Source organism: Hylobates moloch, unplaced genomic scaffold (genome assembly GCF_009828535.3).
Source record: "Hylobates moloch isolate HMO894 unplaced genomic scaffold, HMol_V3 SCAFFOLD_1, whole genome shotgun sequence".
Lineage (NCBI taxonomy): Eukaryota > Metazoa > Chordata > Mammalia > Primates > Hylobatidae > Hylobates > Hylobates moloch.
Window position 1 is genome coordinate 25,443,944 of NW_026652276.1, and position 24,659 is coordinate 25,468,602.

General features: G+C 41.1%; 1 protein-coding gene across 1 annotated transcript in view; it reads right to left on the minus strand.

The window, feature by feature from the left end:
- SMARCAL1 (SWI/SNF related, matrix associated, actin dependent regulator of chromatin, subfamily a like 1) overlaps positions 1-24,659 on the minus strand; it is a 70,190-nt gene that overhangs the window by 18,723 nt on the left and 26,808 nt on the right. The window contains exons 11-12 of the mRNA XM_032754554.2: positions 16,872-17,012; positions 12,852-13,070 (exon numbers count right to left, since the gene is read on the minus strand). Coding sequence (XP_032610445.1) covers positions 12,852-13,070; positions 16,872-17,012 — 360 coding nt within the window. The remainder of the gene's footprint in view (positions 1-12,851; positions 13,071-16,871; positions 17,013-24,659) is intronic.

Genomic DNA, 24,659 nt, shown 5'->3' on the forward strand with positions numbered 1-24,659 from the left:
ACACCAAACCCATGTGACCCACTGAAATGCGGCCTTGGCTAAGCATGTAAGTGACATGCTTGTCACTAAGCATGTAAGTGACAACTTACATGTGACATTTCCCCAACTTGCTTTTTGCTTCCCTCTTTTCTTCTGCCAAGCTGTGACTATACCTGACTTACGGAGCTTACCTCTGTCCAAGATTTACTGAATCAATTCCAATGGACCCTGACTAGTCTATTTTACTATCATTTTATTTTATCTTATTTTTTATTTTTTTGAGACAAAGTCTTCCTCTGTCTCGCCAAGGCTGGAGCACAGTGGCTTGATCTCAGCTCACTGCAGCCTCTGCCTCCCAGGTTCAAGCGATTTTCCCGTCTCAGCCTCCGAGTAGCTGGGACTACAGGTGTGTGCCACCACGCCCAGCTAATTTTAGTAGAGACAGGTATTTTTAGTAGAGACAGGGTTTCACCATGTTGGCCAGGCTGGTCTCGAACTTCTGACCTCCGGTGTTCCACCCACCTCGGCCTCCCAAAGTGCTGGGATTACAGGTGTGAGTCACCGTGCCTGGCCCATTTTAGTATCATTTTAAAACCATTATTCAGGTGTTCTTGGTCTACCTCCCACATAAGGTAATTAACTTCCCAGAAGAAGAAACGGTGTTTTCTTTACGGTTTACATTTAAGTGACTCCTAATAAAGAATGCTAACACAGGAGATGCTCAAATTGTTTCATAATAATGTGAGATAACATTTACTATTGCTCTGGCCTCCCAGAGATCATATTCTTACCATCATTGGTAAGAGTGTCCCTCCAAAATTCATAATCTGAAACTTAATTTCCAGTGCAGTGGTGGTGGGAAGTGGGGCATCTGGGAGATGCTTAGGTCCTAAGGACAGAGAGCCTGTTTTTTCCTTCCGCCCTCTTTGAAACAGAAACTGGGCCCTCACTAGACACTGAATCTGCTGGCCACTTGATCTTGAACTTCCCAGCCCCTAAAACTGTGAGCAATACGTTTCTGTTTATAGATGACTCAGTCTAAAGTATTTTGTTACAGCACAAATGGACCAAGACAGGTGGCCATCTCCTTTCACCAGCAAGCATAGTTTTACAGGTGCACCCCCCTTCTTGTGCCTGGCCTCTGTAAGATCTGTGACTGACAGGACAGCTTCCCCAGGGAACAAAGACGTGATTCAACAGCAATAACATCTATAGCCTTGAACCTGTCATTCTGGAGATCTTGATAACTCAGGAAAACAACCACAGCCAGACTGTACCTAAAACTAATAACCATGGATGGAGGAAAAAGCTGTCTGGTTAAAACAGCTTCTTGGCTTTGGGGTTGTTTTTATTGTTTTTGAGACAGGGTCATGCTCTGTCACCCAGGCTGGACTCGACCATGGTTCACTGCAGCCTCAGCCTCTTGGGCTCAAGGGATCCTCCCACCTCAGCCTCCCAAGTAACTGGGACTAAAGGTATGCACCACCACACCAGCTTTTTTTTTTTTAATTTTTTTGTAGAGACAGGATCTCACTATGTTGTCCAGGTTGGTCTCAAACTCTTAGGCTCAAGTAATCCTCTCCCATCTCGGCCTCCTACAGTGCTGGGATTACAGGCATGAGCCACTGCATCTGGCCAGCTTCTTAGCTTTGAATGGTGTCTTTCCTCCAGGACTTTATGGGAAAAAAGAAAGATGCTGAGGAACCACAGGAAGCTGTGGGGTCACTGATTAGACTGTAAATCCCTTTCATATCCTACATGTGTCTTGGCAGTGGCAGCCACCTACCCTCCTATTTTGTATCAGGCTCTGGAAACATACACTTTTCACCCATGGCTAGTGAGCTCAGACTTCATGAAATCCATTCATGGACCTCTAACGGTCCCCAGGAGCAGGCTAGGCCCTCCAACCCAATGCAGTTTCTAGTAGCCAAAGGGGCAGGGCAGGCGTACATATGATGACCTCACTCGCAGCATGTGTGCCTCCATCAGACTGCACCCCAGTTGGCCCCCGTCTACAGTTTTACTCCTGTGTCCTTCAGAGACAGCCTACCCCTCCCACCCACACTCACTCATGCCACACTCCCTACTAAGAAAGAAAGAGGGCAAAACAAACAGATGGAAAACTGCTGAGAAGCACTTTCAGGAATCTTGCCCTAACATTTAGCACCTAGAGTTGATGAGAGTGTGAAGAAACAAACACTTCTATTATACATGACTGGTGGCATGGTACACTGGGCTAGCCATTTTGGTGATGATGCAGCAAAATGTACCAACCCCCTTTAAAACATGCCAAAACCCTATCATCCAGCAACTTACTCCTTAAAACTGATTCTCATTATAAAATCGCATGTGCACAAATTTCAACGTAAGCTACTTTTTCAGTACAGTATACTCAGAATAGTGAGCAACTGAAAATAACTTAAAGGCCCAACAAAAAAGATTAGCAAAATTATAGCCATGTGAGAAAACACTATGCAGTCTTTAAATATTATGTTTTTTTTTTTTTTTTTTTTTTTTTTTTTTTTCGAGACAAGGTCTCTCTCCGTCAGACTGGAATGCAGTGGCACAATCACAGCTCACCTCCGCCCCAAACTCCCAGGCTCAGGTGATCCTCCCACCTCAGCCTCCTACCCGAGTAGCTGGGACTACAGGTACACACTACATCGCCCAGCTAATTTTTTTGTAGAGACAGGGTTTTGCCATGTTGTCCAGGCTGGTATCAATCTCCTGGGCTCAAGTGATCCTCCTGCCTTGGCCTCCCAAAATGTTGGGATTACAGGAGTGAGCCAGCACACCTGGCTAAACATTATGTTTTAAGATAATATTATGTTTTAAGATAACATGGAAAAGTCTTCATAAGACAGTAACCTGTTTTCCTTCCCACTTGATGTGTATGATCCCAGTTCTGCTTTTAAAATATACGTATTGCTTATTGCATATATAAATATAACATTTTATATATATTTATATGCAGATATATAAAAATATATCTTAAAGCAACATATACACACATAATTATAGAAAAATACTCATATATGCCAAAATTATGGTTGTATAAAAGATGATTTTTAAATATATATATATATATATTTTTATTATACTTTAAGTTTTAGGGTACATGTGCACAACCTGCAGGTTACATATGTATATATGTGCCATGTTGGTGTGCTGCACCCATTAACTCGTCAGTTACATTAGGTATATCTCCTAATGCTATCCCTCCCCGCTCCCCCAATCCCACAACAGGCCCCGGTGTGTTCCCCTTCCTGTGTCCAAGTGTTCTCATTGTTCAGTTCCCACCTATGACTGAGAACATGTGGTGTTTGATTTTTTGTCCTTGTGACAGTTTGCTGAGAATGAAGGTTTCCAGCTTCATCCATGTCCCTACAAAGGACATGAACTCATCATTTTTTATGGCTGCATAGTATTCCATGGTGTATATGGAGTCTATCATTGTTGGACATTTGGGTTGGTTCCAAGTCTTTGCTATTGTGAATAGTGCCGCAATAAACATATGTGTGCATGTGTCTTTATAGCAGCATGATTTATAATCCTTTGGGTATATACCCAGTAATGGCATGGCTAGGTCAAATGGTATTTCTAGTTCTAGATCCCTGAGGAATTGCCACACTGTCTTCCACAATGGTTGAACTAGTTTACAGTCCCATCAACAGTGTAAAAGTGCTCCTATTTCTCCATATCCTCTCCAGCACCTGTTGTTTCCTGACATTTTAATGACCGCCATTCTAACTGGTGTGAGATGGTATCTCATTGTGGTTTTGATTTGCATTTCTCTGATGGCCAGTGATGATGAGCATTTTTTCATGTGTCTGTTGGCTGCATAAATGTCTTCTTTTGAGAAGTGCCTGTTCACATCCTTCGCCCACTTGTTGATGGGGTCGTTTTTTTTTTCTTGTAAATTTGTTTGAGTTCTTTGTAGATTCTGGATATTAGCCCTTTGTCAGATGAGGAGATTGCAAAATTTGTCTCCCATTCTGTAGGTTGCCTGTTCACTCTGATGGTAATTTCTTTTGCTGTGCAGAAGCTCTTTAGTTTAATTAGATCCCATTTGTCAATTTTGGCTTTTGTTGCCATTGCTTTTGGTGTTTTAGACACGAAGTCCTTGCCCATGCCTATGTCCTGAATGGTATTGCCTAGGTTTTCTTCTAGGGTTTTTATGGTTTTAGGTCTAACATTTAAGTCTTTAATCCATCTTGAATTAATTTTTGTATAAGGTATAAGGAAGGGATCCAGTTTCAGCTTTCTACATATGGCTAGCCAGTTTTCCCAGCACCGTTTGTTAAATAGGGAATCCTTTCCCCATTTCTTGTTTTTGTCAGGTTTGTCAAAGACCAGATAGTTGTAGATGTGTGGTATTGTTTCTGAGGGCTCTGTTCTGTTCCATTGGTCTATATCTCTGTTTTGGTAGCAGTACCATGCTGTTTTGGTTATAGTATATACCTATAAGGTTGTAGCCTTATAGTATAGTTTGAAGTCAGGTAGCGTGATGCCTTCAGCTTTGTTCTTTTGGCTTAGGATTGACTTGGCAATGTGGGCTCTTTTTTGGTTCCATATGAACCTTAAAGTAATTTTTTCCAATTCTGTGAAGAAAGTCATTGGTAGCTTGATGGGGATGGCTTTGAATCTATAAATTACCTTGAGCAGTATGGCCGTTTTCAAGATATTGATTCTTCCTATTCAGGAGCATGGAATGTTCTTCCATTTGTTTGTATCCTCTTTTATTTCGTTGAGCCAGTGGTTTGTAGTTCTCCTTGAAGAGGACCTTCACATCCCTTGTAAGTTGGATTCTTAGGTATTTTCTTCTCTTTGAAGCAATTGTGAATGGGGGTTCACTGATGATTTGGCTCTCTGTCTGTCTGTTATTGGTGTATAAGAATGCTTGTGATTTTTGTACATTGATTTTGTATCCTGAGACTTTGCTGAAGTTGCTTATCAGCTTAAGGAGATTTTGGGCTGAGACAGTGGGGTTTTCTAGATATACAATCATGTCATCTGAAAACAGGGACAATTTGACTTCCTCTTTTCCTAACTGAATACCCTTTATTTCTTACTCCTGCCTGACTGCCCTGGCCAGAACTTCCAACACTATGTTGAATAGGAGTGGTGAGAGAGGGCATCCCTGTCTTGTGCCAGTTTTCAAAGGGAATGCTTCTAGTTTTTGCTCATTCAGTATGATATTGGCTGTGGGTTTGTCATAAATAGCTCTTATTATTTTGAGATACATCCTATCAATACCTAATTTATTGAGAGTTTTTAGCATGAAGGGCTGTTAAATTTTGTCAAAGGCCTTTTCTGCATCTATTGAGATAATCATGTGGTTTTTGTCTTTGGTTCTGTTTATATGCTGGATTACGTTTATTGATTTGCGTATGTTGAATCAGCCTTGCATCCCAGGGATGAAGCCCACTTGATCATGGTGTATAAGCTTTTTGATGTGCTGCTGGATTTGGTTTGCCAGTATTTTCTTGAGGATTTTTGCATCGAAGTTCATCAGGGATATTGGTCTAAAATTCTCTTTTTTTGTTGTGTCTCTGCCAGGCTTTGGTATCAGGATGATGCTGGCCTCATAAAATGAGTCAGGGAGGATTCCCTCTTTTTCTATTGATTGGAATAGTTTCAGAAGGAATGGTACCAGCTCCTCCTTGTACCTCTGGTAGAATTCGGCTGTGAATCCATCTGGTCCTGGACTTTTTTTGGTTGGTAAGCTATTAATTCTTGCCTCAATTTCAGAGCCTATTATTGGTCTATTCAGAGATTCAACTTCTTCCTGGTTTAGTCTTGGGAGGGTGTATGTGGCGCGGAATTTATCCCTTTCTTCTAGGTTTTCTGGTTTATTTGCATAGAGGTGTTTATAATATTCTGATGGTAGTTTGTATTTCTGTGGGATTGGTGGTGATACCCCTTTATCATTTTTTATTGGGTCTATTTGATTCTTCTCTCTTTTCTTCTTTATTAGTCTTGCTAGTGGTCTATCAATTTTGTTGATCTTTTCAAAAAACCAGCTCCTGGATTCACTGATTTTTTGAAGGGTTTTTTGTGTCTCTATCTCCTTCAGTTCTTCTCTGATCTTAGTTATTTCTTGCCTTCTGCTAGCTTTTGAATGTGTTTGCTCTTGCTTCTCTAGTTATTTTAATTGTGATGTTAAGGTGTCAATTTTAGATCTTTCCCACTTTCTCTTGTGGGCATTTAGTGCTAAAAATTTCCCTCTACACACTGCTTTAAATGTGTCCCAGAGATTCTGGTATGTTGTGTCTTTGTTCTCCTTGGTTTCAAAGAACATCTTTATTTCTGCCTTCATTTCATTATGTACCCAGTAGTCATTTAGGAGCAGGTTGTTCAGTTTCCATGTAGTTGAGTGGTTCTGAGTGAGTTTCTCAATACTGAGCTCTAGTTTGATTGCACTGTGGTCTGAGAGATAGTTTGTTATAATTTCTGTTCTTTTACATTTGCTGAAGCGTGCTTTACTTCCAATTATGTGGTCAATTTTGGAATAAGTGTGGTGTGGTGCTGAGAAGACTGTATATTCTGTTGATTTGCGGTGAAGAGTTCTGTAAATGTCTATTAGGTCTGCTTGGTGCAGAGCTGAGTTCAATTCCTGGATATCCTTGTTAACTTTCTGTCTCATTGATCTGTCTAATGTTGACAGTGGGGTGTTAAAGTCTCTCATTATTATTGTGTGGGAGTCTAAGTCTCTTTGTAGGTCACTAAGGACTTGCTTTATGAATCTGGGTGCTCCTGTATTGGGTGCATATATATTCAGGATAGTTAGCTCTTCTTGTTGAATTGATCCCTTTACCATTATGTAATGGCCTTCTTTGTCTCTTTTGATCTTTGTTGGTTTAAAGTCTGTTTTATCAGAGACTAGAATTGCAACCCCTGCCTTTTTTTGTTTTCCATTTGCTTGGTAGATCTTTCTCCATCCCTTTATTTTGAGCCTATGTGTGTCCCTGCACGTGAGATGGGTTTCCTGAATACAGCACACTGATGGGTCTTGACTCTCTATCCAATTTGCCAGTCTGTGTCTTTTAATTGGAGCATTTGGTCCATTTACATTTAAGGTTAATATTGTTATGTGTGAATTTGATCCTGTCATTATGACGTTAGCTGGTTATCTTGCTCGTTAGTTGATGCAGTTTCTTCCTAGCCTTGATGGTCTTTACAATTTGGCATGTTTTTGCAGTGGCTGGAACTGGTTGTTCCTTTCCATGTTTAGTGCTTCCTTCAGGAGCTCTTTTAGGGCAGGCCTGGTGGTGACGAAATCTCTCAGGATTTGCTTATCTGTAAAGTAGCTTATTTCTCCTTCACTTATGAAGCTTAGTTTGGCTGGATATGAAATTCTGGGTTGAAAATTCTTTTCTTTAAGAATGTTGAATATTGGCCCCCACTCTCTTCTGGCTTGTAGAATTTCTGCCGAGAGATCCGCTGTTAGTCTGATGGGCTTCCGTTTGTGGGTAACTCGACCTTTCTCTCTGGCTGCCCTTAACATTTTTCCTTCATTTCAACTTTGGTGAATCTGAAAATTATGTGTCTTGGAGTTGCTCTTCTCGAGAAGTATCTTTGTGGCATTCTCTGTATTTCCTGAATTTGAATGTTGGCCTGCCTTGCTCGGTTGGGAAAGTTCTCCTGGATAATATCCTGCAGAGTGTTTTCCAACCTGGTTCCATTCTTCCCGTCACTTTCAGGTACACCAATCAGACATAGGTTTGGTCTTTTCACATAATCCCATATTTCTTGGAGGCTTTGTTTGTTTCTTTTTTCTCTAAACTTCTCTTCTCACTCCATTTCATTCATTTGATCTTCAATCACTAATACGCTTTCTTCCAGTTGATCGAATTGGCTACTGAAGCTTGTGCATTTGTCACGTAGTTCTTGTGCTTTGGTTTTCAGCTCCATCAGGTCCTTTAAGGACTTCTCTGCATTGGTTATTCTAGTTAGCCATTTGTCTAATCTTTTTTCAAGGTTTTTAACTTACTTGCAATGGGTTCGAACTTCCTCCTTTAGCTTGGAGAAGTTTGATCGTCTGAAGCCTTCTTCTCTCAACTCGTCAAAGTCATTCTCCTTCCAGCTTTGTTCCATTGCTGGTGAGGAGCTGCATTCCTTTGGAGGAGGAGAGGTGCTCTGATTTTTAGAATTTTCAGTTTTTCTGCTCTGCTTTTCCCCCCATCTTTGTGGTTTTATCTACCTTTGGTCTTTGATGATGGCGGACGTACAGATGGGGTTTTGGTGTGGATGTCCTTTCTGTTTGTTAGTTTTCCTTCTAACAGTCAGGACCCTCAGCTGCAGGTCTGTTGGATTTTGCTGGAGGACCACTCCAGACCCTGTTTGCCTGGGTATCAGCAGCAGAGGCTGCAGAACAGCGAATATTGCTGAACAGCAAATGTTGCTGCCTGATTGTTCCTCTGGAAGTTTCGTTTCAGAGGGGTACCCAGCCATGTGAGCTGTCAGTCTGCCCCTACTCAGGGGTGCCTCCCAGTTAGGCAACTCAGGGGTCAGGGACCCACTTGAGGAGGCAGTCTGTCTGTTCTCAGATCTCGAACTCCATGCTGGGAGAACCACTACTCTCTTCAAAGCTGTCAGACAGGGACATTTCAGTCTGCAGAGGTTTCTGCTGCCTTTTGTTTGGCTATGCCCTGCCCCCAGAGGTGGAGTCTACAGATGCAGGCAGGCCTCCTTGAGCTGTGGTGGGCTCCACCCAGTTCGAGCTTCCTGGCCACTTTGTTCACCTACTCAAGCCTCAGCAATGGCAGGCACCCCTCCCTCAGCCTCGCTGCTGCCTTGCAGTTTGATCTCAGACTGCTGCACTAGTAATGAGCAAGGCTCCGTGGGTGTGGGACCCTCCGAGCCAGGTGCGGGATATAATCTCCTGGTGTGCCGTTTGCTAAGACCGTTGGAAAAGCACAGTATTAGGGTGGGAGTGACCCTATTTTCCAGGTGCCATCTGTCACAGCTCTGCTTGGCTAGGAAAGGGAATTCCCTGACCCCTTGCACTTCCCCGGTGAGGCGATGCCTCACCCTGCTTCGGCTCACGCTCGGTGCGCTGCACCCACTGTCCTGTACCCACTGTCTGACAAGCCCCAGTGAGATGAACCCGCTACCTCAGTTGGAAATGCAGAAATCACCTGTCTTCTGCGTCGCTCATGCTGGGAGCTGTAGAGTGGAGCTGTTCCTATTTGGCCATCTTGGAACTGCCCCAAGATGATTCTTTTTTATAGTATAGTAATAAAAATAACAACTAACTCTCATATACCACTTATTACAGGCCAAGCAGTAGTCTAAGAACTAAATATGCATTAACTCACTGAATAATCAGCATTGCTATGAGGGAGGCACTATTATCACCACTGCACAGATTAGGAAACTGAGGCAAAAAAAAGTCAAGTGAGTATACTTGTCACACTGCTACTAAATGGTAGAACCAGAATTTGTAGCACTTAAAAGTGCAGGCTCTGAGGCTCAAATATCTGGGCTGATGGTGAGAATTTAATGACCCAATACACGTAAAGTACCATGCCCAGCACATAGCAAGTATTCAATAAATGTTACTGATTGTAAGTATTTTTATTTTTCAGATTTTATACAATAGATATCTATTGTGTTAATACTTTTAATGTGGGAGAAATCAATAGTTTTAGCTTTAAGAAAAACTCCCCCAAACTGTGCAGACATAATACTCTATTAATGATCTTACTTCTTTTGCCAGCTACTGGCCAGGAAATTTTAAATAACCTGCATTCTTTGTTCCTGACTAGACCTTAATTAAATTAGATCCAATGGAGTTTTTAAATTTTTCTACATTGGAAATTCGAGTGGATTGTCAAATGGCAAGGGTGAACTGATATTGTTACCAGGAAATCTGTATGGACTTGTTCCATTTCTCTGTTACTGGTCTTGAGGATGAAAAAATGGCTTTAGACAAAAGATGATTACAGTCAGCTTTCCTTTGCCTGTGAAGCGATATCCATTATTTCAGCTGAAAAAATGAGAAAAGTCTTTCATTATACATTATATTCTATAAATTGGCTCCTTCACCTCGGCTCCTGTGATATAAAGCTTTTTAAGAAATGTATTCTTCCAGATGGAAAGGTGTGAAGGAACAAAGAAAGAATCAATTCTTGACAGGCAGGTCAGCAGTGCTTGGCTGCAGTCACTATGATTTGCAAAATTGCAAGGAAACTTGGGACTAAAAAGTAACTTAAAAAGCTGGTGGCAATGGAGAGAAGGGACTTTCTATAGATCCACAGGGTCTCCTTATTTGACTAAAACCATAAAAAAAATAAGTCCCCATTTTAACCCTTCCAACTCAGGATTTCATAGCTGGCCAGGGTTTGGAAGACATGCCTATGGTCATCTAGTCCAGCCTCCAGCTGATGCTGACTCCCATCCTGAATTAAGTTAGAGCAATGCTCCTGATCAGATCCATGATTTAGAAATGCACTAAATCAATGGCTTTAGAAATCCAAAGGTTCTGATGGCCCAAAGCACAAACACACAAATCTGTTTTCTACTTGGATTTTCCATTATAAAAATGGATTTATATTAAGACACAAAAAGTCATCAAGTTCTTAAGGAATTATTATCTGAAAGAATTTAGTGTCTCGCTTCAGCCATCACACTGAAGGTAATCTGTACCAACTCAATTTCTATCTTTCAGGGATAAACGTTTAATTTTCCTAAGACTCCAAGGAAGCAGACAGCAACTCTCAAGTGCTGGACTGAGAAGAGCTCCGGGCTCTTTCTCAGCTGGATTCTTAAAGAATGACACTGCAATTTAGGCTCCATTTTCATCATCTGCAAAATGGAGTTAAGACTGTGGTGTTTACAAAGCAAGGAGGATAATCACCCAATAGGCAGGATTCTGGGCAACTGGCACTATCCTTATGTACTTTTCCACAACCAAAAGGGAGCTGTGGCTCCATTTCTAAGCAAGAAAATATAAAAATGTCCCCCAAAATACTGGATTTGTATAGCTACCTAAAGTTATAAAACACCCAACATTCCTAAGTTCCATGGTACCTCCTAGTTAATTTCATAGCAACACCAACAAGCTCAGAAATCAAACTCTCAGGTGGCATCTGAAATCATCTTTGAAAAGAGCTACTTCCTTTACTTGAAGAACTATACAAGTTGGCAGAAGTTTACAAAATGCTTTCAGATCTTGTTGCACTAAGTACAAAATTTCTACTGCTTTTCTTTTTTCTTTTTGGCCATACTACACAATTCACAGTTGTGTTTCAACAAGTTAATGTGCTTTTCCTGCTTAATTCAAATGCCCACTAATTGCTTTTTCAGGTGTCTACCTTGGCTGTTCTGAAACTGGTTCAGGAGGTGAACCAGGTATTGGTGAGGGTGTTCTCTGGGGAATCTCATGAAACACTAACAGACTTACTTCCATCTCACACACACAAGGAACAACTTTGCTGGCAAAAAAACATTTTATAAATATTCAGATCTTTGCATCTAAAAATATTGCATGTCTGAATTTTTCCATTAATATTATATTTGCTATACCAGTTCACTGGTTTTCTTGTCTGGTAGAGTTCACCAGTAGACAAAAGTTATTAAGAAAAAGTTATAAGAAAAAACTTCAAATTGAGAAAAAATATTCTACTCATTGCATTTTTATCTCTAAAAATAAATAAAAGACCACCAAGATTGATTTTAGTGACAAAGCTTCCTGGTTTTACTCATGGTTCCACTGAAATATAATCTGAGAACACTGGTCTATATGTCTACATCAATGTTGTTTAACTTTGAAAACTCCACAATAAAGAGATGATGCCTGCTCACTTACTCCAGACCATCCAGATTATTATATGTAGTACAGCATAAATTCAATACAGCTTGACAATTTGCCAGTGCATCCTCTATCCTGCCATTTCTTAAAAGTTATCAATGAATCTTGCTCATCCCATGGCAAAATAACATGAAAAACATGCATTCTGTCTCTTGTCATTCTTATTTATTTTGTAACCTCCCAGAAGGCTGAGATCTATATCTAAATATCTTTATACAGGGTAATATCAAGCCCAGATAATGCTTCATGATGTTGAAAAATATCAATGACTGTTATTTTCTTGGTAATGGGAATTACAAGATTTTATCTAAGAGGACAGAAACAGAGCTGGTATAGATTATAGCACTTAGCACAGTATGACACTAAAGACAGAAATAAAATAAAATGTTTGAAAAGATAAAACCATCATAGTGAAGAGTCCTAAAATAGGGGCAAGAGGCTTGGTTCTAGCCTCAGCTCTGCAGTGGAGCAGCTGAGAGACCCTGGGCAAACTGCAATCTCTATGAGCCTCAGTTTCCCTCTCTGTAAAAGGGGGATGCCAACTTCCTGCCAACCATAAATGCCTGTAATAGGGATTTAAAAGGTTAGGAGGGTTTGAAAAACTTTATTTTGTTATATGAATGTCGACTTGTTATTTTGACTAACACAAATGACACAGTATAGCTAAAGGATTAACATATGTATCAAACATGTTAGGACTAATTTTCTAACAACTGTTACTAGAATGATGCATTCTCAAAATATAGTAGACATAATTTCCACATTCTTTGAGGGATTCGGAATATTGATCACCACCCTGCTGTTGCCTGTGCTTATCTTTATGGCCATCCATCAACAGCGATCTATGCAAGTATAAAACCACAAATTAATAAGAGATTTTTCAAAACCGACTAGGTAGACTGAGGAATGAAATGGACTTGCTGTTCTTGCCTAGGGAAGAGGGAAAAGGTTACAGAAAGGAAAGCTGAAAGAATGCCAGGTCATTTTCAAGGGCCTCTCATGGAAAGGAACACCTAGACACCTCTGCTTCCAAATCTGTCTCCAGCCCTGGACTCACAGTTTTGTCCTTGGTGGTCATTTCCTTGGCTGCAGCATCCAGGGCAGCTCTGGTCCTGGCATTGATCCGTCCTGGGGCAATCACCACTATCTTGCGCTGCTTGGCAGGCAGCTGGGAAAGGACGTCGGACTTGAGGCGCCGCAGCATGACCGCTTCCTCCAGCAGGAGCTTCAGCTCTCCCAGGTTGGAGGAACCTGAGTAGTCCCACCCCCAAGGCATCTGCAGAGAACAAGACAGCAACAGCCCCATGAGGCTCCTTTCAGGCCCAGTCCAACAGGGACGTGGGATCCTGGGAGGTCCCTCTTCTCACAACCACCCCTGGCTTAGCTCAGAGAACTTCTAGTGACTTACAGGGACAAATAAACCCCCAATAAAACAAACGAGAAATGGAAAGGAAAAGAGAGAAAAAAGTCAGGAATGAGATGAACAAAAAAACACCTATCATGGCATTCTAGTTTGGCAGTGAGCTTTCTTTTCCAGCAGCAAATGCCAGAAGTCAAGCAATTGGGTGTCCATTTTATTAAAAAACAAACAAAAAACTTGGCTTGTCAGACTATTCCTGTACACTAAATACTAAATCTTCCCTATGGCTTATCCTACAGAGTCCATTGCACAATGTAATAAAATAATGTCAGTAACATCTTTATTTGATGAGACTTACAGGGATTTTAAAAACTGTTGTTCCTCAGTATGGATTACACCAGCACAAACAAGTACAATATAATAAAAGTAACTGCAGTGTTTTTGTGGATGGCAGCTGGGGTTGGCAGGAGGAGCTCACCACATAGGCTTCTGGCAGTCTGGCTAAGTGCCTAGGCAGTCCTTCATAAACATGGCTCCCTCGCTGAGTAGCTCACGGGAGGCAGTGAGCTCAAATGTTCATTCCCCATCACACAGCTAGAGAAGCCATTACCGGCCAGGCACAGTGGCTCATGCCTGTAATCCCAGCACTTTGGGACGCGGAGGCAGGAGGATCACTTGAGGTCAGGAGTTAGAGACCAGCCTGTCCAACATGGAAAAACCCTATCTCTACTAAACATACAAAAATTAACCGGCATGGTAGTGTGCACCTGTAATCCCAGCTACTAGGGAGGCTGAGGCAGGAGAATTGCTTGAACCCGGGAGGCAGAGGTTGCAGTGAGCCGAGATGGTGTCACTGCACTCCAACCTGGGCAACAGAGCAAGACTCTGTCTCAAAAAAAAAAAAAAAAAAAAAAGAAGCCGTTACCATTAAAAACCCTATCCCTCACCAACAATCTTACTGGAAATGGAACTGATTTCTACAATCTAGTAGAAAATCAGGGAGCCAGTGTGCCTGCTACTTTGTATTTTAAGGAGCTCATCTCTCCTCCTGGCTGATGAGCTAGCTACCTGAAGGTAGGGGCTAGGTTTTTCCATTATGGAGGGCTAGAGAGCCTAGCATAATAGTGGAGACAGAATAGGTGTCTCATAAACCTTTGCTAAATTGAGAGAAGGAAGAGATGGTCAAAGGTGGAGGAATAAAATGTTGTAAAGCTGTTTCTTCTTTTTAAAAAATACTCTGAAATCAACTGGAAGTTCTCAGCAAATGCCTTCAGATAGTTAGTGGTTTGCAAATGAGCTCAGCATGAGGTTCTCTTTTCAGTGGTTTCTTAATGCATGAGGCTGGCAAAAAATATATGAACGTATCTGATTTTTTTTCCCCGTATATTTCTTACTTTGTGCATTTGATATTCAGTTGTGTTTGTAATCACAGAAAAATAAAAGCATATATTTAAAAAAAAAAAAAAGAAAAAAAAAAAGGCAGCCCTGGCTTATGGATTGTATTAAATAAAAACCATGCTGAGAACAAGTGGATATCATAATTAATTTGGATATTGCTATGGCTTAAATGTGTTCCCCAAATTTCACATGTTAGAAAAGTAATCCCCAAATTCATATGTTGATTGAAGGTGGGACCTTTGGGAGGTAGATAAGGTCATCACGGTGGGTCCCCCATGTTGGGACTGGTAGCTTTATAAGAAAAGGACCAGAGACCTGAGCTGACACATATGGTCTTGCTCTCTTCTCCATATGATGCCTTCTGCCATATTATGAAGCAGCAAGAAGGCCCTCACTAGATGCCAGTGCCATGCTCTTGAACTTCCCAGTCTCCAGAACCATGAGCTAAATAAACCTCTATTCTTTGTAAGTTACTTAGTCTCTGGTATTTAGTTACAGCAACAGAAAACAGATTAAGACAGATAGCATGCTCCTAGGTTCTAATATTGTTAGCTCTTAACCTTGTAGGTTAAAACTTAGTAATACCAAGTAAAGCAATTTGTTACTTTTTTTTTTTTTTTTTTTGAGACAGAGTCTTAGTCTGTCGCCCAGGCTGGAGTGCAGTGGCATGATCTTGGCTCACTACAACCTCTGCCTCCTGGGTTGAAGCGATTCTCGTGCCTCAGCCTGCAGAGTAGCAGGGACTACAGGTGTGTACCGCTGCATGCAGCGAAAATTTTAAACTTGACTTTGGGATAGTCACAATCCAACAACCTTTAATTGAAAAATTACCACATATCAGGCACTGGGTTAGGTGGAAAGAAGGATGTGAAGATGAGGAAGGCATTCTTTGTTGTATTGGGGAGGTGTATCAAGAAGGCAGGAAAAGGAGAATTCAAAGATAATGCCTTAGTTTCTGGCAGGAGAAACTACTGAGATGCTGGCCTGAGATGAGGAACATAGGAAGGGACAGTTTGGGGAGGAAAGGCAATGAATTTTATCTTCAGCCCCTTTCATCACTAGCTGAACATTATTATGCCATGGGCCCATATAGTCAAGAAAGAGAAGATCCTTTTTAGAAAGTGGACTATTTGCAAATAGGACAGAAATCCAAATCATACATGAAGGGTTTTGAGGGACCATGAAAACTATATAGCATCAATCTAATCTGGATTGATCTACAGGGAAAATGAACTAAATATATGATTAAAGAAGTGTACAGCTTTTAAATACATTTAATAATTGGGAAATTTCCTGCCTCAATAACCAGCTAAAAATGGTTTGCAATTAACTATGCTAAGCACTACAATTTACATTGTAAGTACTTTGTTTGAATGTAAGTGGATATTTTTAAAGTACTTGAAAACTTTTTTTTCTTCTTTTAAAAATTTAAAAAATAAGACAGACACTCTCATTTATATCATGTACTTGCACAGCAAGGCTTTTCCCTGATAGATGGCTTGTACCCTCATAGATGGCTTGTAGGATAAGTTGCAGCTATTTCTCCAAAGTGTCAGTACATTTGTGACTTGATCACACAACAAGAATCCCTAAGGTCTGAATTAATGTGGTTTTAAAAACAAGGGTTCCATGGTAATGCATTGGTGTTTACAGGGCTTCCCTGCCATTTTGGGAGAGCATTTCTGGAGTGCTGACTGTAGGTCCTGAGGTGCCTGCGCCATTGGCACTGCACTCACAGAGCCCACCCAAGGCAGTTTGGGATCAGGCTCCCCAATCTACCTTTATCTTTTTTTTTTTTTCTTTTTTTTGCACAGGGAGGAATTTCCCACCTTTACTTCATATTCCTCCCATATCAGGAGGAAGCCCTTACCCCCTCACCTACTTCTTCCCTCTGCCTGGGGCCTCAGCCTCACTCCTAGCTCACCTCAGTGCCAGCATCTTCTCTAGGGCCAGCACTTGACATGGACTTTCATTTTATAGCTCCAGCACTGTGCCTCATGCAGAGCTGTGACTCTGGGCAAGGGGGCAGCCGGCTCTCAGAGCTCCACACACCTACACATCAGCCACTGGTCCCTTTACTGGAAAACGGTGACTTGGGATAACCATAACCATTAAAACTAGATTTAAAGGGTAAGATGACCATTGTCATCTTACCCCTGAGGACATTCTAAAGCCATAGTAAGAAACAGAAAGACTAACATCCATTCCCCTGGCCAGTGCTCTTCTGATCATATCATGGCCAGAGAGAAGGAAGAGAAAGGTAAGTGTCAAAATCAGGGTGAGAAATGGGTGGGCTGGGAGGGAAGAGATAATACATACCCGCTTGGCATCACAGTAGCGAAGTCCAAAGGCATGAAACTGGGGGAAGAAAGTTGGCTTGACTGCGATGATCTGCGTGTAGAGCTCTGCGGGCCGGGACATGGCTGGTGTGCCCGACAACAGGATCACCCTCTTGGCAACCTAAAAGACAAACAGCCAAAGGTGCTCTGAACACAGGGAGGAGCACACAGGAAATGTTCAAAATGCCCCAGTGAGGGAGGAGCTGGATGCCCCCAGAAAAAAAGACCACGCGTGTTGCGAGAACCTAATGGCATTGCCAATGCAAGCAGTTAGACGGCATCTCCTTTTCTTTAAATCCTCCCTGCCTGCGCTCTGCTGAGCTCTATCCTAGTACTTAACATATTACATTGAATTATAACTTTTCTGTCTCCCTTGTTAGACTGCAAGCCTCTTGAGATCAAGGACTGGGCTGTATTCACCTTTATTTTCTGTAGCATATGCCTGACACCAAGTAACCAATAAATGTTCACCGTATGCTGCAAAAAAATTCACAAGAAAGCTAATCAGTACCCTGCAGAACACAGAGTAAACTCAAAGAATCCAGCATTGGACAGGAAGTGGGAGAAGACAGTGGTAGGTCTGAACTTCCTCCAGAGTGGATCTGTGACATGCAAGTTGAACGCAGATAATGACAATTACAATCAGCCTTCTCCTGTTCCCAAGAGGAAGTGTCAGGGGTTGCCAATGTATACGTCTCCATGTGACTTTCTTTAAAGGAAAATAAGGCCTTTACTAACTCAGCTTCACAACGCTTCAAGCCTACAGATCCTGATTCAGGCTCATTTTGCAGTTATTAACAATAAGAACCTTAAAAGGTGATACCTGGTTCCATTTTCCCTAAACTCAGCCCAGATCTGCAGCAGCCTGCTTAGTATAGGCAAGATGGGAAAAAATAGATGGTCAACAGCAATGGCAGATTCCAAGTTCCTCACTACCCAGACGCCAACCTGACCCATGGGGATCAGACCCAAAGATCCCATCTCCTATTATTAAGATGGGAAAGAGGGTGAGAAAAAAACAAAGGAGACGCTTCCTACTGTATTAGAACACAGAATCACTACAAATTACTGGAGGTAAAATTCACTTCAGCTCTGGGAACGGACCCTACCATGGAGCTCAGTTGTCTAGAAACAGCTTGTTAACCACTGTAACCTTGAGTTAATGACAGTAATACAAGGCAATTGCATGTAATAAATCACCTAGGAGAATAAATTAGGTTTACAGATGGATACACTGCCTCATAAAAATAAATAAAGGTGCAATAGTGAAAAGAAAAATCATTCTTTATAAATATACAATATATACAATTATCAAAACGCATTTGTGCCCTCACAACAATCGCCAATATCTAATTCCATTATGACGGGAGAGCTATGAATGTCTCCAGCTATAATTTCCACAGTTCAGTTACCTAGGCCTTCTAATTTCCTGCACAGTTTAATGCAGACTCATTAAAATAACAATGAGCTGACGTTGGTAGCATCTCTTGCCTTGGCTTTAAGATCATTTCAATGAAAAAGGAAAAATGAAAAGTTTTATCAAAAAGAGAAAATCTCCCCATCACCCCAAACCTATTTTTCATGTCGCTGTGCTGGCCTGGGGATGGAGCCAGGGCAAAAACAGTTCATGAATCAGATGATGGAAATTAACTCCAGGGTCTTCTGTCAGATATTTATAGGATGTAGTTAGTATTGAATCGCTTCTCCCATACACTCCCCAGACTAGAGAGTGATGGGAGCGTTGCAAATGGGTGTTTGTGGGCATCAAAAAGGCAGAGGCAGCATTACAAAAAAAGAAAAAGACCAGCTTTGAAAAGAAACCAGAATGGCATCTCGTCTGTAATGGGGTGATTTGGCTTGCTCCCGGCTCAGCATTAACATGTGTGTATGTCATCACTATCACCCATAAGGGCTTTTAACACATGCCGAGCTGCAAAGGTGTCATATGTCACCCTCCACTTCTGAAAACTTCCAAATCTAGGAAAACATAAATCTATAAAACCACATAAATCAACACTAAATTGAGTTTACAGTGAACTCCCCCACCTAAGGGAGAAAAGCAACACCCAAGAAATCGACAATAGAACAATGTAAAAAAATACTTTCTGTGTGGTGTTAGAAAGATAACATGATTCACATGTGCAGACACTGTTGGGATCAGATGACCCTTAAAGACAGGCTTAGTTTCTTCGTGGGTTGGGGGTGGGAAAGCCCTGCAGAATAGGTTGAGTTTGTGTATATATAATTTGCCACAGAGAATTCAATGTAGTAATTGAAAGTGGATAACCTACACATAGTTTTAAAATTAAGAGTTGGCCAGGTGTGATGGCTCATGCCTGTAATCTCAGCACTTTGGAAGGCTGAGGCAGGCGGATCATCTGAGGTCAGGAGTTCGAGACCAGCCTGGCCAACATGGTGAAACCCTGCCTCTACTAAAAATACAAAATTAGCCGGGTGCAGTGCTGCACACCTGTAATCCCACTACTCAGGAGGCTGAGGCAGAAGAATCGCTTGAACAGGGGAGGCAGAGGTTGCAGTGAGCTGAGATCATGCCATTGCACTCCAGCCTGGGTGACAAGAGTGAAACTCTGTCTCAAAAAAAAAAAAATTAAATAAAAAATAAAATTAAGAGCCAAGAGAATGTTCTACTGTAGAAAAAAGAGCTGAAGTCTTAAGTTTATGTAAGAAGCAGTCCAGAAATTCTTCATCACTTTATGTTATCTCTTTTTTTTTTTCCAAATGAGCCAGTAACTTGCTTTACTGAATTATTCTGATGGGCTGTAATATATTTTGCCAAAACCCCAGACTAGGAAAAAAATCATGCTCTCCAAACCTCAGTCCAGTCTTATACCCAGAATTATTCCTAATGGTAGTCTAAATAAATTTACACAATACCATATATTCAATTTAGAAATAAGACATGAAGAAGGCAGGTAACATCAAAGAGAAGGTCAAGTCCACACTGCTGGAAAGTCTCCATACTCAGTAACCCTGATGTGGCAGGGACATTGAAGCTGTGTTTTAATTAGTTCAGAGGTCATGATACAATCTTTAAAAATAAGGATAGTGGCAAGCATAGCTTGAGGACAAGTGACCAAAAGAACACAGATCAAGAATAAATGTGGGATCACAGTCACTATACCAGGAGCTACAAAAGAGACACCTGTAGTTAAATCGAAAGCCTAAGAGCAAAAAGAAAAGCTCAACATTCAGAAGAAAGCCAGTGCTTGGAGTCGGGGAGGGAGACCGCAGGTGTATTCTTTACTCTGCTCCTGAGTGGTGCCCCCCAAAACAAACCAGGCCAAACCAAGAAAACAGCATAATTATGGCCACTGCTGACCAGAGGCTGCCCTAAGTATTGGCAGAAGGCCACCTACCACCCAGTGATACCTTATATATGGCCTTTGAATCTCTGGTTAGGTCAGCTTATTTCACATAAATGGTTCCCTCTAGGTTCTAGCCTATGTTCCAAAAAAGACAAAGTTCCAGTCACAAATCTGAATAGTACTAATCTTAACTAAACTGATTTGCTATAATAACCATAATGCCTTCAGGCTAAGTGAGTATTGCTGCTGTAACATAAATGAAATTATCATGCCACATACAAGGCAGTTCTTGGGTAAGAACAAACAGAATGAAGACAGTGAGTGCATGTATATTGGTCCAAAAATACCAAAATATTATAATGAGAATACATCGAATGGTATAATTATAGCTGATTAAAGTTATGCCATTCCAAGCTTTTTTTTTTTTTTTTTTGAGACAGAGTGTCACTCTGTCACCTAGGCTGGAGTGCAGTGACATGATCTCGGTTCACTGCAACCTCCACCTCCCAGGTTCGAGTGACCCTCCTGCCTCAGTCTCCCATATAGCTGGGATTATAGGCGCACACCACCATTCCCAGTTAATTTTGTAGAGATGGGTTTCACCACGTTGGCCAGGCTGGTCTTGAACTCTTGACCTCAAGTGATCTTCCCACCTCAGATTCCCAAAGTGGTAGGATTACAGACATGAGCCACTGTGCCCGGCCTAAGGTAGATTTTTTTACTCTGGAAAAGACAGTCTATTTTACCATAGGCTTCAAACTCTAATAATTTCCTTTTTAAGTCTGATTATGTAATGAAAGTGAGGAAATAAATGAGAATGGCTGGACCCCAGGGGACTTCTATAGCCTCATCACACTAGGGCAGAAAACAGAATCTGCCAGTTGACACTGCTCTCCCCTCTGTCCTGATAGGCAAAAAGCTATCTCAGACACAGAGGGATTGCATTTTCTACTCCCCACTTCTCTATTGTATGAAAAAATGGTCATTGCAGTGTTGCATGTAATAGCTGCAATTTGGTTATAAATCTATCAAAAGAGAACAGATAATACATATTATGATAAATTTATCCAATAGAATGCTATTTGCAAGAATGCGGTAAAAGTCATTTGGAACAATATGGAATGATTTTCAAGACACATTATTAAGGGGATAAAGGCAAGTGTAAAATAATGGTTGTAAAACACTCTAAGGAGGCAGAAAGGAAACACACACATTCGTACTTCCATAGGCACAGGCTATTTTATGGAAGTAAACCTGAAAACTGGTAACTATAGCTGCCTTTAGGGAAAGAGACTGGGGACTAGGGATCCAGAGGGGTTGAAAGACTTATTTTTCACTGTCCATCCTTTTGTATCATTTGAATTTTTTTTTTTTGGAGACAGACTCTAGCTTTGTTGCTCAGGCTGGAGTGCAGTGGTGTGATCTCGGCTCAGGGCAACCTCCGCCTCCCAGGTTCAAGTGATTCTCCCGCCTCAGCCTGCCGAGTAGCTGGGATTACAGGCATGTGCCACCACACCCGGCTAATGTTTGTATTTTTAGTAGAGATGGGGTTTCGCCATTTTGGCCAGGCTGGTCTCAAACTCCTGACCTCAGGTGATCCTCCTGCTTCAGGCCTCCCAAAGTATTAGGATTATGGGCATGAGCCACTGCACCCGACACCATTTGAATTTATCATCTATTTAAACTACTTTAATAACAAAGGAAAAAGAAAAAAACCTTATACATTTTAGCTGCTATCTCATCCAGCCAATCAACAGAGATATAAAAAGTACTCTCTACTTACAGAAAAAGAGAAACAGCTGCTTCTTAGGAAAGACTGGTAGGATTCTGGGGGCCTTTCCCTTTTAAAAATTTTAATTTTGTTATTACACTAGTTTAACAATAAAAGCCAGTGTTGACAAAAGACAACTAAACTAAAGCAAAATACCCCCCACACCTACCTCACTGTTCAAAAGTGAGGTAGGCGCCTGCCGGTAATCCTGAGGGCAGAGTCATGTGGGAAAAAAAAGCCTCTGATTGAAGACTGAATGGGAGTGAAGATTGTTATGCCTGGCCAGACTGGACTTCAGAGGCCTCCCCCAAAAAGGTCAAATGAAAACTGGCCTGGCAATTCTGATTGTAGGAATTTGTCCTAATAGGATAAATATGCAAGTACATACAGATGATGTTCACTTGCAGAATTATTTATAATAGCAAAAATGGAAAACAACAACATGTCTGATACTGAGGATTAAATTATGGGATGTGTCTCTACTATGTAAATGTTCCATAGTTATTGAAAAATGATGATTTTGCTCAATAATTCACATGATGGAAAAATAAGCTGTTAACAGTGGTTTTTTCTGTTGGAGGGATTAACAGTAATTTTAACTTTGTTCTTTTTAGCTTCTATCTTGTCTACTTTCATGTATTTATATATAAAAATAGATCTACCTCATTCAAGATTAGTAGCCCCAGCAAATAGTGCTGTGGGAGAAGAAAAATGTCACATTTCCCAGGGGACAGTGACACTAGTTTCTTACAATCTAACACATCTTCTCTCTGCTGACTGCTATTGCCATTTACAAAAGCCACATTTTTCTGGACACGATCTGGCCCTGCTATCCAACGAACTGTATGATTTAATCTAAATACCTCATTATGCCTATTTGCTGAAAATATGCTCATAATATTATCAGAATATAGTTCTAAGAGATGTTCACATTAGAGGAACAATCAAGTGGTATTAAATTAGGTCCTTATATGGCTTTTCAAAGACATACTTTACTTTTCCCCAACTATCTTATTATTCCAAAAACATTTAGATTCATTTCCTTATTTAGATTGGTGGTTCTCCATGGGGTTGGGGAAGGGCAAGGTGGGTAGAGAGTGATTTGTCCTCCCTCAGAGGACATTTGGTAGCATCTGGAGACAATTTTGGTTGTCATGACTGGGGAGGAACTGCTGGCATCTAGTGGGTAGAGGCCACGGATGCTGCTAAACATCCTAAAATGCACACGACAGTCCCCCAACAACAGAGTCATCCAGCCCAAAATGTCAACAGTACCAAGGTTGAGAGACTCCAATCTAGACGAAAATACAATAGACAGAGGTGAAAGGTTCGGTTAACAGAATAGCACGGAATGCTCCATCCCACTCCTTCACCCCAATCCTGCCACAGTCCAGCATTATATGAAGTCAACGTTGCAGAAGAGCGTGGCCTCAAGACACCTTCATAAACACAGGCCATGTTCATGAGGCTTATTTTAAAATATTAATTCATCCAAGTTCTACAGCAAATGCAGAGTAGTACATATTAGTTAGCAGTTTAAAGATTTCTTTTAAACATGTCACTTTGAAACACACTCAAGATATTATAGAGGTATATGCTGCTTCCAAAGGTCTGGCTGAGAAGCACACATTTCAGAAACCACTATCTGGTTCAGCTTGCCCAGCCAGGCAATGACTACATTAACAAGTGGTTGCTAGAAGCTTTCACATTATATCTTTAATGATAGAATCTATCTATTGTGCAATTTCTTTTGTCTAAACAATCAGGAGTAAAGATTTAATTTAGTTATGGCTGAAATACTGAAACCATAATACCAAACCCTATTGTTTTCTTATGGAAAGCATATTAAAGCCTCCCAAAAGAAGGGTTACCAACCTGGGAAAAACATTTTATTTAAATGTGTCCATCAATGGCTATCGACATATAAATATTTATAGGTAATACTGGCAGAGAATCAAGCTTTTTTTTTTTTTTTTTTCTCTTTTTGAGACAGAGTCTTGCTCTGTCATCCAGGCTGGAGTGCAGTGGCGCAATCTCGGCTCACTGCAACCTCCGCCTCCCAGGTTCAAGCGATTCTCCTGCCTCAGCTTCCTGAGTAGCTGGGATTACAGGTGTGCACCACTATGCCTGGCTCATTTTTGTATTTTTAGTACAGACGGGATTTCGTCATGTTGCTCAGACTGGTCTCAAGTGACCCACATGCCTCAGCCTCCCAAACTGCTGGGATTACAGGCGTGAGCCACCACCCCAGCAAAACCAAGCTTTTGCAGTAAAAGACTTTCATTCTTAGGTTTGGCACATGACGTGACTCTGCCTTGGAAAATGTATCATATTCCGTTATTCCTAAACACATGAAAATCTGAAATGAGTGGACACTTACGTGTGTTTTGTGAGGAACTGGTAAGATTAATGTTCAAATGCTAAGCTTCATTAACATTTAGCATATTTGTTTTCCCTAGTTTAGGTAAAAGTTAAAGCTTCTTTTAATCAATAAAAGCCATAGTTTTAAAATGCTAGTACAACACAAAGGTTGCTTTGAGCACAAGAAAAACACACACTTTGGTTTGCTCAGTCTACACAAACCAAAGTGGATACCTCCAAAGTTATCTGTGAGAAATTTCTAACTTGTTACGAGAGAAAAGGCTACTTTTCTAATTGTACTTCTCCTTCC